The 17,733-nt window shown below is 38.0% G+C and overlaps 1 protein-coding gene across 11 annotated transcripts in view; it reads left to right on the top strand.

Annotated features, from left to right (window-relative positions):
• BDP1 (B double prime 1, subunit of RNA polymerase III transcription initiation factor IIIB) overlaps positions 1–17,733 on the top strand; it is a 53,834-nt gene that overhangs the window by 32,759 nt on the left and 3,342 nt on the right. For 5 of the 11 annotated variants that reach the window (XM_054186349.1, XM_054186356.1, XM_054186354.1 and 2 more), the window contains 14 exons: positions 37–254; positions 1,268–1,664; positions 4,617–4,733; positions 5,002–5,038; positions 6,357–6,440; positions 7,102–7,333; positions 8,341–8,498; positions 9,101–9,242; positions 9,820–10,000; positions 11,159–11,219; positions 12,750–12,939; positions 14,371–14,587; positions 15,475–15,517; positions 16,425–16,713. In XM_054186349.1, the coding sequence (XP_054042324.1) occupies positions 37–254; positions 1,268–1,664; positions 4,617–4,733; positions 5,002–5,038; positions 6,357–6,440; positions 7,102–7,333; positions 8,341–8,498; positions 9,101–9,242; positions 9,820–10,000; positions 11,159–11,219; positions 12,750–12,939; positions 14,371–14,587; positions 15,475–15,517; positions 16,425–16,713 (2,366 nt within the window). Of the gene's footprint in view, positions 1–36; positions 255–1,267; positions 1,665–4,616; positions 4,734–5,001; positions 5,039–6,356; positions 6,441–7,101; positions 7,334–8,340; positions 8,499–9,100; positions 9,243–9,819; positions 10,001–10,625; positions 10,754–11,158; positions 11,220–12,749; positions 12,940–14,370; positions 14,588–15,474; positions 15,518–16,424; positions 16,714–17,733 lie in introns of those variants that run through there. The other 6 variants (XM_054186357.1, XM_054186355.1, XM_054186352.1 and 3 more) reach the window with 4 other exon arrangements.

The raw sequence follows: 17,733 nt of genomic DNA, 5'->3' as shown, positions 1-17,733 counted from the left end.
TGCTTAATATGATAGTTAATTGTGTTCTCTGTTCAGCAAAACTCCAATAACATTGTGGAAGCTACATCCTTCTCAGACGAAACAAGAAAACACAATTTTACAGACCCTGTTGAAGAACCATCTTGTAAAAGAATCGGGCACGATAGTAGACTCCAGTCTCCAGAGATATCATCAGAAAGTGAAAGTCAAGTAGAACAAGAAGATGATTCTCAGCTTTCTACCTCTCAGGACAAAAATTCAGACAACGTCACAAGGTAAAACAACTAATACTGTGTAATTACTGACTTGTAAGCTCAACTAATACCATGTAATTACTGAGTTGTAAGCTCAACTGATTGCTTTTGGCATTTGTTTTAAAACTGTAATTATTAGCCATAGTTCTGCAGTATGTTATGTGAGCACATGCACGATGTCAGTCCTTGTGTCTTCCATCTGAACTCTACCAGGTGCATGCAGATGTCTCTTACCTTGCCTGCACTCTCATGAAATGAACACAATGAGCACTCTCACCAACCCATGCCAGGGTCAACCTTTGATTTCAATAGGAATTCCTGATTTTAAAGGGGAGGATTTTGAAGCACTCATATTGAGGGCTCAGGGATTATGGGATTAACCTAAACAGAAACTCTGTGCTGCAAGTGTCCTTTGCTGCTATGTGTTTCCCCTCACCATCAGTTTGCCAAGAATGACGTGTTTGGGGGGAAGTTTAGAATTACTTTTAGTACCTAAAGTGGTCATGCCCATCACTTGAGGAGGGAAATAGTAAGCAGCTGATTATCGAAGAGATTGCTGTCTGAGAAACCAAGCAGATAATTAGTTATCGTCTGAGAGTTCTAGTTTCTAGATATTAGTCTGATCAACTAAAGTATCACAGTTTGGGGCTTCTAGCATAGCTTTAGCAAAAGAGAACTGGAAATGTTGCCTTGACGTAAAAAGCGTGTGACTTCCATATCCCTCAAAATGAAAATTAATTCAACCTTTTCTAATCGAAGAATTCTGCATGTTTAATTGTGCAGCTTTCTAACACTCTGAAACTGCTTAATAGACATTTACAATCAGTACTTTGTGCATACATGAAGAAATTAGGATTTCTGGTTAAATGGTATTCGGATGCGTTTTTGTCACTATACGTTAGGAAGTAAATAGATTGTATTGATGGTCACAATGATCCTCTTATTTATTGAGTTTGTTTTGATTTGTGTAACCCCTTTTTTGGAATGTCTTAGAGATCATTGCTTTTTAAACATGCTTTTGTTCTGTACTTTAGAAAGCAGTCCAGAAGGTCATCAAAACGGATAGCACTGGCAAAACATGTGTCAGAGCTAAGAACTGCTGCTTCTTCTGCCTCTGAATGTGAGGCTGATGGCAGTGAGAAGGGGAGTCAAAGGCAAGAAGTTAAACCGAGTGCTACTAGAGGCAAAAGTTTGAAAACTACACATAGAAAGAAATCTGGGAAGGAGCACAGAAGTTCAAAGATAACCTTGGTGACCCTACGGGCTTCTCAAGAGGAGGAAGAGGAGGAGGAGGAGACAGATGACTTTGAGCCTGATGATGAAGATGAATGCTTTGCACCAGAGGAAGTAAACAAAGCTCCAGTGTTTGTTCCTATAGGTCTTCGATCTCCAAAACCTGTTCCTGTTCAGATAGAGGAAACCATGGAGGAGGTATCATGTAGCTGAATTCTGCACATGTATTTTTATTTTGATTACTTAAACAGATTTTACTCTAATTGCATCTCCGAATATTTGGGTTTTATCTCAATTGAGTTTAATTTGTTAAGAATGACGTTGAGAGTAGTAGGCATATATTACTTGGAAATGTACTTGGTTTTGAACAAAATACTACATCAGTCTAAGGTCCCGTTATATTTACAACCTGTATATAGGGCTGCAGGGTGCTCACTAGTTTATTGTGATTGAACATAGGCATAGACTACCATACTTACAACGTGTTTAGAGGCCTAAGATGGAACAAACAAGCATTTCAATTTTACATTTGAATGTTAGGAAATAAGGGAGTGAGGGAGATGTCTCCATATATGGTGTCCCCTTCACCCAGAAACTTTGTGTGTTGGGCTGACCCTGACTAGCAGCCAGGCACATACACAGTTTCTTGCTCACTCCCCTCTCCTGTGGGACAAGGAGAAGATAGAAGGAAGGTAAGAAGACTTATGGATTGATATAAAGGTAATTTAATAGATGAAGCAAAAGCTGTGTGTGAAAGCAAAGCAAAATAAGGAATTTATTCACTACTTTCCATTGGCAGGCCACTTCCTAGAAAGCAGGGCCTCAGCCTGTAAGAGTCACTCTGAAAGACAAACACCATAACCCCAAATGCCCTCCTCTTCCTCCTCCCTTCCCCAAGCTTTTATTGCTGAGCATGATATCATATGATACGGAATATCCCTTTGAGTCAAACTGACCCAAATGCTAGGTCAGTATTTCCCAGTTTGGGTCAGCTGTCCCAGCTGTGAGCTCTCCTGACCTCTTTCCCACTCCCAGCCTACTTGCTGGGGCACTGAGTGTGAAAACAAAAGCTTTGACATTGTGCAGTCAGTATTCAGCAATAGCAAAAACACTGGTGTGTTATCAACACTGTTGTAGTCATAAATCCAAAACACAGCACCATGTAGGTTGCTATGAAGAAAACTAACTTCATCCCAGCCATGCACAGTACAATGCTCGCCCTTTATTTCATCTGTTTGTATCATGTTCAGGTCCTGCACTACCCAGTACATTGTTACCAACCACAGCTACTTTTCCTGTCCTTTGATATATACATGGATATCATTCCCTTGGTCTGTGAGCCACCCCTTAAAATATCCATCAAATGTCCTTTTTTTTATTTAGTCCATGCCTTGGACTCCATGTATTATGTGGTTGTTCAGGAGAGGTGGCATGTTATGTTGAGTTTTTGGGCATCAAAGCCAGCTCAGGTTGGTCATGACTGCACTTGCCTGGTTTCTTCTGAGGCTTGTCTTCGCTTGATTCATGTTGTTCTTGCTATAGTACTTATTATAGCATACAACTCAAATAATGGGTTCAAAAAAAGTTTAAACGTGTATCATTAAAATCTCCAGCCCTTGTCCCTTTGGTTCAGGCTGTAGAGTTTGACATTGCTGGTGCTCCAGCATGGGCCCTCCATCGGCTGCAGTCCATCCATGGACCTCAGTCTCTGCTGCTGTCAGTGAGAGACCATCTACATCTTTGTCTATTTTTTTCAAAAGCTGTATGTTTTGACTCTTCCATAGACGATTTGTAGAGTTTGAAACTTTATGCCTAGAGCACAGGCCTATGTTTTAATTGTACTCTTAGACTAGAATAAATCTCAAGACTATAGAAGACTTGATATCATATCTACTAAGACCAGTCACTTAGAGAGGGAAGTGGCATACTTTTTTGTTCTCAGGGAACTGTGGAGGTTTGGGAATAGTGACTCTTTTCAAGACCTTGAAAGGGATTGTGCTCAAAGGCTTAGACATTTTTATAATTTTTTTCCCCCTATCATTCAACATGACTTCTTTGCTTTTTTTGTTCCTTCTAACCCATCTTATCTCAGTTATGTGTCTTCACTGCTCTTTTTTTCCTTTCTTTTCACTTTGTTCCAAATTTATCTGACCTGTTCCATTCATGTCTCAGATCTTTATCACTACTTCTTTCCATTCACTCCAGTTCTTTTTGCTTACTATTACTTGTCATCTTCCTCTCTTCTCCCATTGAAATCCTGCTTTTTTGTCTCATTAATTAATCATACGGTATTTTCTCTGGGTGAAACAGCAAGAAAATTTAGAGCTCAGTCAAAACACCAAGGGAGACTCTAGAACAATAATGGACAGGCATGTTGTTGCACTGAAGGTTTTGCTGAATCCCTTCATTTCAAAGATGGGGAATATATTATTTACGGGGATGATGATCAAGTTTCCTGGTTTAACACACAGGAGCCATGAGTACTAGTAAGGGATATGGTCAGATACCTGAGGACTGAGCTGTTGTCAAATTTAAATAGAACAGTGGAAAGTATCTATAAAAGTGCAAGCCTTTGAAAGCTACCCAGATTGAGCAGTGTTTTTCATAAGAATCTCACTGGAAATATTGTAATCTTTCTGCCAAATTTCAAGTGCTCGTTTCTGAGAATGTCAAATGTCTGAAGTTCTCAGTGAAAACACAGCGTTAAAGAAGAAGGGGAAAAAAAATTGGTAAAATGGCAGGTGGGTGTGTACTCTGTAGCCTTACTTTGGAAAAAGGCTGAATGCTTTTTCTTTCCTGAAGATGTAAAAAGCAGAAAAAGTGTGAAAACTAACAAAACCCATTTGAGGTAAACAGCCACCATGAACGATCTCAGACATATAACTTAGTTTGGTGGAGTAATAAGCAATTGGAAACAAGTTTTAAATTGTCTGATGTTTCTGGTTAGTTACAAGCAGCACTGCCAGTTCTGCCTCCAGTTCATACAACTGCTGCCTTATTAGAAAGTATGTAGTATAAGACTTGATTTTTGGGAAGGATCCCACTAAATGTTTGAGATCTGGTAAGTATATGTGGTTTATAAAAATATGCATTTGATAGATTTTCTCGTGAGGCTGACGAACTGAAATACTTTTAAAATTATTTTTACAGCTGGAAATATCTGTGAATATACCAGATGTGCAGGTGGTTACTGATGTTGAAAGTCTCTCTCATGCATCTGTCCAGCCAGTGGTACTGGAGGAGGAAAGAGTAAGCACCTTAACAGCTGTAAGAATGTCCTTACATACAAAGCTATATGGTCAGTGTCTGGTTGCCATGTCTGCTTGTAACAGTATAACTTATACTCTTACCTGTCCCACACAGATATGAGGGACACAGGTGTGGGAAAACTATGAAAGTAAATAGTGTCAGCCTTTAAAATACCCTTTCAAAGCCAGGGTAGCCTTTGGGCAGAGAATTTACCTGTAAGCATTAAATTCAAATTATGGACTCATTTTTTTATAGAACTTTGATACCGTTTTTCTTTTTATTTAAGGAAACAGCCATACGTGAAAGTCCAGAGGGGGACAAAGGTAAATATGAACCAGTCTTGTCCATATCTTTCCTGTTAACTTGCTACCAATATGTAGTTATTCTTGCTGTAAGTTGGGAGGTTTGTGTATCTTATAAAAAAACCTCTCATGAGATACTGGATGCTTTTATGTTTTGGAGGAGATTTAAACTGTTTTCTTTCTTACTGTCCTCTATCAAGTAGGGTGACCAGGCATTGCAAGGTTCTGTTTTCCAGGGTCAGAATGTGCCCTTTGTGTCCTGTCTGTCACTTTCCTATGCTGTGGTTAGTTGTACCGGGAGAAGAGGAAACTTCGCAAGTGCTTACCTGCAGCTTGCTTGATGCCCACCAGCTGCTTGATGCACATCCATCAACAGGATGAGGGGTGAAAATAAAATAAAATGGAAATGCTTCTAGGTTGAGATGAAGACAAGGAGATCACTTACAAAACAGACTCAAATTGGGGAAGTCTGATTTAATCCATTGACAAATAAAATAGAGTAGGATGGTGAGAAACAAAGACAAAACCTAAAACACATTCCCCTCCCCACCTTCATAGGCTCAACTTCATTTCATGCTTTGCCTCCTCCCCCTAAGCGGCACAGGGGGACAGGGAGTGGGGGTTGCAGTCAGTTCCCAGCACCTCATCTCTGCTGATTCTTCCTCTTGACATTCTTCCCCTGCTCCAGTGTCGGGTCCTTTCCATGGGATATAGTCCTTCACAAACTGCTACAGTGCGGGGTCCTTCCGATGTGGTATAATCTTTCAGGATAAGTCCACTTCACCATGGGTCCTCTACAGGGTGCAATTTCTTCAGGGAATATCTACCTGCTCCATCAAGGTCAACTCCATAGGTTGCAGGGGAATCTCTGCTCCCACACATGGAGCACCTCCTCCCCCTCCTTCCTTACCAACCTTGGTGATTGCAGAGTTGTTTCTGACACTTTTTCCCTCACTTTTCACTGCTGTGCAACATTTTCCCCTTTCTTAAATATGTTTCCCAGAAGTGCCACCATCTTGGCTAACAGGATCAACTGTCCTGCAGTGGGTCGGTTGGAACCAGCCGTGTCCAGGGCAGTCTCCCTGCTGCCAATGCCTTGCCAGCTGTACCCAGTACACCATTAAAGGGAATAATGTTGCTGCTCAGTGTTTTTAAAATAGTTTTAATTAGTGGATGAGAATTGCTGTCTGTTTACAAGTGTCTTGAGCCATGAATGGCAACAATTTTAAAAATACATACTTCACTATACTGATGTTTATATCAGATGCTTTTGAATACAGATAAGTGGATTTCTGGTTAACGCGCTTGTGACTTTTAACGTGTGTGAACAACTTCGCAGGAATTAATGACGGAAGCACTGAAGCTGCCATGACTTTACTTGCAATGGGTGATCCAATGTTCCAGTTAAAAACAAGCACTGAAGGTATGATCTGATTTATGGGACAAAGCCTTACTTGTACTTTCAGGGTCCACCTAAGGAGGGATGGAGCAGTGGCTGCAAAGCTTTTCCATATGCTGCTGTATAGCAGGAGATCAAGAGTTTTTTATGCTTTTAGTCCTGCTGAATTGTAATGCATAGTGAGACTAGGTAATGCAAGTTGGCTGGAAAAAGTAAAGCATCTTATTAGATACTGCCAGCCACATCACTGTGCTACAAAGATGTTTCTGAGACCTGTTTTAGGGAGGACAAGTTTGAATTAATCAGGTTGCTTAAATTGGACTAAAAGAAAGGAATCAGCCTTAAATAATCATAACTACTAGTGGTCTTTTCATGCCTTTAACCTGAAGCATAGCTTTTTCCACCCAGCTAGCTACAACCTGAAATTACCTGGGTTTATTTTGGTTTTTGATAGACTTTGATTTAGAATTTATTATCGGCTTTAATTGATTGAATGTTAGTTTCTGCATTCTTACGATCAAAAGTGGGATCTTAGGACTGCATTTACCTAGGATTTGAATCTTTGGAGAATGCAGACTTTGCTAAATGAAGTTTGAAGTTGAACATCTGTAAAATAGCTTTATGTATCTGCCCAACCTGATTCTTTTAAATTATGCTTTTCTATTCTGTTTATTGTTTTAACCAGAATGGACACACACGTTACCCGCTCAAGATGAGTTGGACATGGGCAGTAGCCTTGTAACCCACGCCTACTCGAAACAAAATAGAACTCCTAGTCAGTACTTACTTTCTTCAGACACTTCTACCAAGGAATTGGTCCCTTCTGAGGATGGAAGCAACATTAATGTAGAGGATCAAAGCACTGACACAAGAATATGTGTCAAAGAATATTTTGAGAAAAATGCTACAGATACCAGGTTAAATTACTACTTATTTTTCTTTAGGGAAAGAGGTCCTCTGACACTGCTTACTCTTGCTAGGTTCTTTCTGTCATTTTTATAGAATTGCAATCAGCCTTGCTCTAGCGAAGGTTTCTCAGTTTATGTAGTTTGGTATGTAATCTAGAAAACCTCTCTTGTCTTTTTCTTATGACTTTTGAGATGTTGGTGTATAATTTTGGGGATGTGGAACTTGTTCTTCACTCCTGAAGTTAAGTTTACCCTGGTGGGGGAAAAAAGAATATTGGAATTTAGTCAGTATGGATCACCGTTAATTACCAAGCTTGTTTTCCCAAAGTACTTTACAGCTAATTAGGCCAAGGCAAATTGCTTAATTTCACTGCAGCTATGGGATGTAGATCAAAGATTTAGAGTAAAGGGATGATGAGGAACCAGTTGATCTTCTATCATTTATTTTTTTTAATGCTTTATGTTTTTTAATTTTGTTTAGACATTTGTGGATGTTGAAACAGCTTGATGAACACCATTTCAGAATAAATCTGCTGGTGATCAAGTTATATTATTTGAAAGACTATTTCACTTGTCGATTGCTCGAATAAACTATCGGATTATACTCCCCTGAAAAATTATAATCAAAGATATTTTACGTTAAGTCCAGTGGTTCTTTTATTATATTTTTAACCAGAACTTACTACTATGTGATCAGTGTTAGATTTCTGATCTTCTCATGTTTTTTAAATATTTCAATTATTCTTTTTTTTTTTTTTTTTTCTGGAGGTAGGGAGCATACTAGTTTCCATCCTGTTCTGATTCCCAGATGATCTTTATTTTTTGTTCTGCCAAATAGTCTTCTGCCTCCTCAGCCAGATGCAGCCTGCATTTCAGCTCTTCATTGTCTCATCTACTCCATCTCTCTTATCTCTTCTTTGCACAATGATCTTTGGCTGGAAATACAAGTTTCATCTCACAACTAACTGTCAAAAATCAAAAACTATATTGATGGCATTGTTCCTTTTTACTTGCAGTGATAGCTCTTTGCCTACCGTGAATAGTATGAGACTGATAAGAGGCAGACTCTTGAAGCCTGAGCCAGACTTTGGAGTACTGAAATCCAATGAAAACATAATTCAAAAGTCACTTCATACAAATGTACCTGTGGAACAACTAAAACACGTTCAAACTGGTAAGCCTGTTTCTTATCCTAGGGTTCTGAAAATGGTTTCTTCTGATGGGTTCACATCTCTTTATGCAATGAAACTAAGCTGAAAGTAGTCTTTCACTTTCATCTTCATGTTCACAGAAGATGCATCACCACTGTAATAAGGATACCTTTGAGTATAAAATTAAATGAAATCTGAATAGCAGATTTTCTGTGCAGGTCTTAAATTATCTGGAAAGCCCTTAAATTACTGAACTGCCTATTACAGAAATACAGTGCAATACAGTGTAGTCTTTTCTATTATTACCATTTTTTCCTTCTATTAAAACCAGAAGGGGAGATACGCAAAACTGTTTTGGTATTCTTAAAGCAGTTACGAAAAAAAAGGTGCTCTTCAGACTCTTAATTATCTTCATGTCGCTGGCAAAATGCACAACATACCACAGGCAAGATGAGATATGTGTATATGTCTCATTTATATAAGACGTGTGGACATATTCAGCAAAATTGTTAATAATTTTATAGTGTGTTTATATATACACATCTACACATACATACATTTTAATATACAAAAGCTTATATATACACACATACATTATTTTAATTTTTATTTTTATGTATCTTAGAGGCTACAACCCTGAGAGGTACTGCAGAAATGCAAAAGGTGGAACTAGAAGAGTTCAGACCAGCTGCAGGTGATTCGTCAGTTCTTCATGATTTTGCAACTGGAAGTATGGAATTTATCAAGCAAGTAGACGAAACTGAGAGGTAGGAAGAATCATCAGTTAATATTGACTTTATTCTTAAAGTCTCTTAAGATACGTAGCTGAAGTACATGTGTAGTATGCATCTGTGATGGAAACAGTGTGATTACAGATATTGTGTGTGTTTATGCACATAAGTGTACAGTTTAGACTTCTGTTTTTAAGGTTTTTCTCTCTTGCATGTTGTCGTATGGCTTTTGGAGGTAAAACATTAACTTATGTTTGCTGTTTCAGAATTTAGTACTTGCTGCTTAATTACATCCCATGAAACTGCATCTGAAAGGAAATGTTAAGGAGTTGATCAATTTGGAAATGTTAATGAGATTGTAAGGCTTCCTGCTTGGTCATACTTTTAGTAGTAAAGTCTCAATTAGTGGTGTTAGGGAGGCTTTTTCCTGAAATACTTTATGTAGACTTGTTCAAAGATAATGCCTTTTGTTTAGTAGACTGATGTAGTTTTTTAAATAGGTGCTCTGTTTCTCTGTAACTACATAAGCTTCATATTAAATAATTATAAAGAATCTACCCAATGTACGGGTATCTTCACTTGGTTTCAAATTAACTAGATATATACTTTACAGAACAGAGAAGAAAAATCCTTGTGGAAATTCAGAGGATTTAAGACAGGTAACTGCATCACCTCAACCTGAAAAATCTCACTTTGGACTACAGGATTATCCAAATCAACGTTCTGTGGATGGGCTTCCTGAGCAAAATGCTTGTCTTCCTGAGAAAAATGTGTGCACAATCAACTTTACTCAGGTAAAGAACTTAATTTAATTACAGTCTAGAAGTGCACAGTTTCTGAAATTCTGTAAAGGAAGAGGTTTTCAGTGTAAATGTACTCACCCATTTTAAAGACCTGCTACTTCAGCTAGTGAATGAAACTTTCTTTTTTGCAAAGGCATAACCAAACCTCATCTTTCAGGCAAACTTAATCTTTGCAAGCCTCAGTTTATAGCATTTCAGCAATTAGTGATAAATATTTCAGCAAAATTTTGACCAATTTTTTAAAGAGTTTTGATGGAAGAAGTTACCCAGGTCTCATGTATTCATTCAGTCTGACCTCATAATCTTACATCTGTTAAAATTAAAATGAAAATGCCACTGCTGGATGCAGCATTTTCATTGACATCTTCATTTGCTTTGTTTAAAACAAACTTTATCCTTTGCTATACTCTTTCCCATTTATTTAAAAACACAATGAAGAGTTTTACATGTATATTATCATGGACAAAGTGTCTTTCACATTCATTCCTTTGTGTATCTTCTTCCTTCATGAGAGAAAGGTTCATTCTCAGTTCCCTCAGGTTTTTTAGTGTTGCGTGAGATCAATGTACTTGTAGTTACAGTGGAACAGCTGATGGGTAGTAGCTTGTTTCCCCAGTGCAATCTGTTGATGTGTCAAGGCTGATCTCATGTTAGAACAAGGTACAAGAAGGATTTGGCTCTTACGGGACTGGCAGAGTGTGAGAAGAGGCACCTTGCAGTGGAGTATTCCTGGTTTTAGCAAAGGTACATGCCATGAAAGCAAAGGGATAGATGAGTTGTAGAGCTTGGTGTTTTTCTTTGGCACTTGGTGGTTTTGTAATGGTTGGGGGAATTTGTGTTCTTAGTGCCACTGAGAAATTTATTACGTGAGTCATCTCTGACAGAGTTGTGCTGTAGGAAGTATAAATTTATTTTGACAAATCATCAATACAGACAATGGGCTGCATATAAATTTTATATTCCCCAAGTGTTTCTTGTCCGTGTCAGGCTGATATCCTTCAACCTAGAATAGCTATAAGTAGAAGCTGACAAAATGCAATTATCATTATGTGATTAGATTTTTTTTGGCTCTTTACCTTTTTTCTTTCCTGTTTTCTATTTATTTCTCAGATTAATTAACTTGTTTTATTTCAAATGTGTTATTTCTAGAAGGAAGCTTGTGCTCAGGATTCTCGACAACAATGTGTAAGCAGCACAGAAGAGACTTCAGGTATAATGTTCTAATATTCTAAGTTAGCAAAAGCCCACACTTGTGTATCTTGCAATTACGCAAAGATGAATAAAAAAATTTAACATGTTTTCATTGACATGATTAATCAGTATATTTCATTAAAAAAATAATGACCCACAGCACAGTGCCATTCCCCTCCCTGGCCTCGTACCATTACATTTCACTAACACAAACTAGACTTGGGAACTTTTTGAATGACATTTCATTAAGTTTAAATATCAGTGGAAGGGAAACTACTTACTCTCTCCTCCCTGCTGTGGGTTGCTGCTGCTTACCTCGTGCTAGGTTTAGCAGTTGTTAGAGTCTTTTATGAGTCTCTGACGCACTTATTCGTCAAAAATTGAACGTGACAAAGGGAGAGAACCTGTGTAGTTTTCCACTGGCTTAGTGAGCTATACTGGCTCATGAAATTGTCAAGTGAATGCCAGTGTCAGAGTGGTGTGAGTAGGAGGGCTGGACTGTGCAAGTATGCAGCAGGGCAGAAAGGAGAAGAGGGGAAGAAAACAACCAGACTTCCCTCTTTAGCTGTAGTGAGTCAGCAAATTAACGCCTAACTGATTAGATGTGATGAAAGGCATGAAGGTAATGGCTGCTTTTCCTTAAAACACATTGAAATGGAGCTGGTTTGGAACCAGTACTTGTCTCGGGTATGGGAAAATCACGGTATCAGAAGCACGGAATACTTACTTTACGTGGAAGCTGCAGTCCAAAGTTGTAACTCCTGGGCATGTGCAAAAGATAGGGCTAATACTTCTTGGACATCTGTTGTTGCAAGGATCTTGGGACAGAGCATCTTAAATCATCTTTAATTAGATACAGAACCGAAGTGAGTTGAGGTTGAAATAATAGCAGCTTCACATCATCAAGAATGAGAGCAACGGAGTGGCACTGTTGTTTTCCATCTTTTGAAAACTTTGCAAATGTTCTCTCCTTAATTCATTCTAACGGATGGCAGTTGGCAGTTATCTGTTAATGTCCATCTGTAGACTAAATTATTTATATTTTTCATTTATTAAATTCTAGACTATACTTCTCAGGTCCTCTTCTGCAAGTCTACAGTGAGAGGAAAAATTCTTGTGTTTACTTGTCAAAATAGTAGACTTCTGCCATTTAAAGAAGTACCTCTTAATACTTGACAGTTGCAATTAAAAAAAGAGGACCATTTGACCATGGTTACACAAGATTATTAAACTGCAAATTGTTCTTTACTGCTAGAACACCCATTTAGAAAGCTCCATCCCTACTAGGCATTTTTAATATTCTTAATTCTGAATGGTAATTAGGACTCCACTGCAATGAATAGGCTCCAGGGGGTGATGATGTGTATCTCTTCTAAGAAGAAAGGAAGCATATTGTCTCAAGAATATCCCTGGTGCCTTTTTCCATGGAGATATGAGTGCCTAAAATTTAATTACTCAAAGTAGGGAGGGCATGAAGAGAACAGTGTAATTTCAAACTTGACTAATAGATTTTTGTTATTTATTTATTTCTCTGAAAAAAAAATTCTAGTAGTGAACAATGATCATAGATGTCCGGAGGAGGAACAGACGTTCATTTTAACGTTGGTGGAAATCCCAGCTGACTCAAAAGATTTTGATGCATCTCTTTTGCTGGAACAAACTTCAGAACCGTTACTACCAGCCCCAATACTTATCAGCCCAATAAATACAAGTGAAACAAGCGTGACTGAAGTGGAGAGGTAAATGCTTTATATTTGAGCAAAGTGAAACACTTTTTGTGAACCTTGATTGTTCCCTGAATGCGCCTTACAGATTAGAACTTATCAAAAGAAGGAATGGAAGAGGAAATAATTTTGGCAGACTGGTCAGAGAATTAAGAAAGTGAAAAGGGCTCTAATCAGGTTTGAGAAAGACCTCATTAGTGGTTTAAAGTTAGTGGTTTAGTTAGCTGGGATTTTGGTGTCAACCTTAGTTACAATTTACCCTTTAAAGCAAGTCTTCCATTTTAGTAGAAGTCATTTGTCCAGCCTGAGTCTATTCTGCCATGGATACTTAGAATGAAAATGAATTGAAATGAAAAATCTAAGCATATTTGCATTTTTACAGTACTTTAAGAGTTTTGTAAAGTAGCTGTTTATTAATTGCTCTTCCAAATTTTTAGTGTAGATGGACTTTGGAGAACATGATTAACAGTGGACATTAATTCATATATCATTCTCTTGAGTTTATGCCATGTTCAAAAGGCAGAAGAGCTGAAAAAACCAAACAAATTACTCAACAGAATAACAGCTAATTTGCAGTACTGTGATACAAAGGGTTTGAGTTTCCATTACAAGGAATACTCCTCAATGCGATGTAACAAAATTTTTATTTCAGCTTTACAGTTGAACTAAATCTCCTGGTCAGTTTGGCAGGAAAAAGCCCAACAGTCAAAGGAAAAAGACATTCTGAAGAATAGGAAGTGTTGCAAAGTTGTGAAATAAAATAATAATTACTGTATTACTGTAAGTCCTCAGATCATAACTGGAGGTGTGATGCAATTCCACATCACTGTGGAGGACCTTGTCCTGTAACATCAGATGTTAATGTCATTCCCTTAGTTACTGAAAGGATAGGTCTTTGGCTACACAATGAATTTTGGCTACACAATGTAAGAATTCTAACTCCTGTGGAGCTACTGATAATAGACAGAATTGCTGACAGGCAGAGTTAGGGTACATCTTCTGTCTCACTGTCCCTTGCTGCTTTACTCTGTTTCCCTAGTCTCTGCGGCTTCCTTAGATGTCTTGCTGTCTTTTGAGATCATACTGCAGGGGGTAGAAGGGTGTGGGGATGAAGATTCAACTGCACGTATAAGTAGTATTGTATTTTAGGATTTTCTAGAGCAGTTAATCAGTTGTCATATTTTTATACTTTACGAAAATACCAAGTGGAGTTCAAATAGAACAGTTTCTAAAGTAACTAGATTCAGTTACAACTAGAAAATTCTCTAACTCAAGATAGCACAGCAAAATGTTTCTTGGTAGTAAATAGTACATTTGAAGTTAATATTGACATTAAGTAAGAAAGAGTATTACCATAGATTTATGTGTAATATCCATACAGAAATGTTATACAGGGTAAATTTTGGCTTCTTGTACGGTCGTAATAGTTACTTTATGTATGAACAGTATTGGATCCTTGACAACTGCAGCTGATGAATTTGCTGCACCTTTAAACAGCAGTATGGAAATCAAACAAATAGAGAGTGCGTCGTTAGAGCCCATTCCAAATTTGCAGACAACTCAAAAAAGGTCAGCTGCTGAGCTTGAAGAGAATGATTTTCCTCCTGCCAAGAAAACTCTGTCTGCTGTTGCAGTGGAAGGTAACTTGGAAACCACTTATAAGGTGAGATGGTGATTTGGTGAGTGAGTCTTTTTGCATAGTGTAGATTCATAACACTTAAGAGAACATTTTAATTATGTTTTTTGTTTAATGGTGTCACTTGCTTAACAATGTACTGCCTGTACAACTTAAAAGCAATCTATGGGTATTGATTTTCCTTTTTATTTTGAACTCTACAACAGTTTTTGTTATTTAGTTTTGATATTAAGTATTTTTTTTTTTTGGAGAATCTGTAGGCTTTCAGGTTTTTTTATTACGCAGACTGGTAATAGGTCTTACTTGGTTCACTCACCACAGCGTTTACAACAATGACATTGCAGGAGGGGAAACTCTGGCTGTATTTTGGATTACTGGCAGGCTGTCCAGGTTCAGTGAATGGTGTTATGATTCCTCATGGTGTCTGTTACATGGAGAATTTGTTAGATATGTTCATACCATTTTTTAACATAGCAGGTATTAGTTTAAAAGAACAGACTACCAATAAAAACTGGCCAGCATGTTTCTGGCTTCTCTCTGTGCTTTTAGAATGTGACCAAGCTTGTGGCAGTGACTATCATTTGTTTTTTTGAGTAGGCTAAAATTGTTTAGTGTGTCTGGGCGAGGAAAGGGGTGATAATTCCTCGCATGATTCAGAGAGCTTTTCTAGGAAGGTCTGGATAACAGTCCTCTCTTACCTCTCATCTTGACATCTGTGTCTTGATTCATTTGTCATAAGAACACCTTGAGAAGCCTCCTAACGAAATGAGTTAAGTGATGAATGATAGTGTACTGAAGATGTATCGCTCCTGTTTTTAGAACTGTACATGCATGATACAACTTTATCAACATTCATTTTCTCTTCTATATTGACAGAAATAAGAAATAACTTTTTTTTTCTTTTTTAAATACAGGGTTATTCGATTAAATCCACAAATGCCCCAATGGTAGCTTCTGGTAGGTAAATTTAAACTTGTAAAACAAAGTGTGATGAATGTAAATGCATAATACATCAATACTGATTGTTGTGCTTAATAGTCCTGTCTGAGGCTATGTAACATAAAAGTAGAAACAAATTTTCCCAGTAATACCCTAATACCACCAGTTCATGTTTTCTGGTATAAGCTGGATGTGTTGGTTTACATAACTGGCTGTTTATTTGATAATGGTTCCAAAGGCATCGCTATAGCTTGTCTACTTGTGAAATTTGGGAGGATTTTTGGACTAAACATGATACCTTCTCTTAAGCAAGTATTTCCACCTGTTGGAGAGCACTAATAACCAAAGGTATTAGCTGGTATTTTAACCACACTATGCCAAAACATTTTTTAATTTTATTTTGTATTTGTCCTTTAATAAAATACATACACAGTGTAATTGTCTGAAAGCTTAATCCGCCTCTGAAGGATCAGAGGGAAAGCAGAATTGCTGACAATGCAATCTTCAGTGATCTGAGCCTGTGAAGGGTTTGGAGAACTACTTTTTAGGCCTGAAAAAGACTTTAAAGGGAAATTGTGGAAACTTAAATAGCTAGATGACTTGAATAAGTTCTGTGGTGTGCTGTAAAGGATGGGGCCGGGGCGGGGCGGGGGGGGTGCTGTGCTGTAAAACCACATTGCTACCAGCTTTTCCAGCTTTCCCCCATAACAGGTGTAAGGTCTTCCAGACTTTAAAAGTAGACTGTGAACTTTTAATTTTTAGTGGTGACTTCGAAAAATAAAATGACCCAAAAAATTGAAGAAAAATTCAGTTCTTCCATTGTAGTGGTGCAAGCCATCTTAACATCATGCTTTTCTTTTGGGCTGTTGTGTTATCGCTGAAGTTAAATAACAAGTCTTTGAATGACTTTCAACACCTTTTACAGAGAATCCCTTTCGAAAAACAGAGTCTTCAGCAAAGGAAAAAGTGCTTATCTCTGCATCGGTGTCTGAGTCTATGTCACCACTGGCTGAGAGAAGCCAGCTTGAGACTTTGGAGAACTCAGGGAAAGCACCATTTGAGAATCTGGCATCCAAACAGGAAGAGGAGGTGATGTCCAGATTAACCTCTAACAGAAAAGCAAGTGGACAAGGAAACCAGGGGGATGTGCATGAATCTGGACAGTTGGAACATGCTGCAAGCTTGGCATCATCTTCAAAAACTCCATTACTCAGGTATTTATGCAATAATGTTTTGTCAGCCTTTTCTGTAAAAAAGACCTTGTTTCCATGTTGAGGCTTTTATATCCTTTTTCCACTTAATATTACAAGAAGGGCAGTACCATTGTTTGAGACCTATATGGCTAAGAGTTACAGTGCCTATCCTCTTCAGCAAATTAGAAAGGATCAATCTGTCTGCTTTGAAATTTGAATTATTTTATTTATTACATGAGCAGATTGACCAAGGGACACTACTGATGTATGGTATGTCTATTTAGACACTGACTGATGCCTCTCGTGAGGCAGATATGTCAGCTATGATAAAGAGTTAGGGTAATTGTTGTTTTCCTTAGCTTAGTCTAATGGTTTGATATATACACCCATCCACTTGTTTTGATTTTTGTCCTTCTGCCAATAAGATTTGTTACTGGTGTAGTACTTGGCACGCTGGATTTTTAGGACAAACTTAAGATGTGTCATTTCCCCAAAGGAGTTTCAATCTTGACAGCTCAGAGGATATTCCTCTTATCTATCCGACTGTGGGTTTTTTCAGTATACCTCTCTATAATGTTTAAGTGTTTGAGTCCCTTATCTCTATTGCTCTTGCACTAACTGATTTTGATTGTGGTGCTCCACTGATCTCTTCTGATACTGTAATCTACACTTTCATTGTGCTCGTGTGAGTACCAAAACTGGTTATTGGTACCTGGGACATCCGCAGCAATTGGGTAATGATGCATGAACATCAAAATCCTTGCCTTAAAGTTTACTTTCTAAGTTGTAAACTCTTAATGACATGAAAAGTTGATACTCTCCATACCTCCCTCATCACTGTGATTTCCATAAATTCACCGGTAGTAGGTACGGTGCTGTCAACAGGCTGAAACCCTGCAGCAGATAGTCTTCTTTCTGGTGTTTAAGATAATCTGTTGTGGGCCCATCCTTGGGAATCAGGTTTCTTTTTCCATTGATTACATGAAGGATGTTCTTCTCAGTTCATTCTTTAGGAGTATGGCTGCATTCCTCTTGGAATCT

The sequence above is a fragment of the Rissa tridactyla genome, chromosome Z, assembly GCF_028500815.1.
Source record: "Rissa tridactyla isolate bRisTri1 chromosome Z, bRisTri1.patW.cur.20221130, whole genome shotgun sequence".
Taxonomy (NCBI): Eukaryota; Metazoa; Chordata; class Aves; order Charadriiformes; family Laridae; genus Rissa; species Rissa tridactyla.
This window is presented reverse-complemented; position numbering and strand designations above follow the sequence as displayed.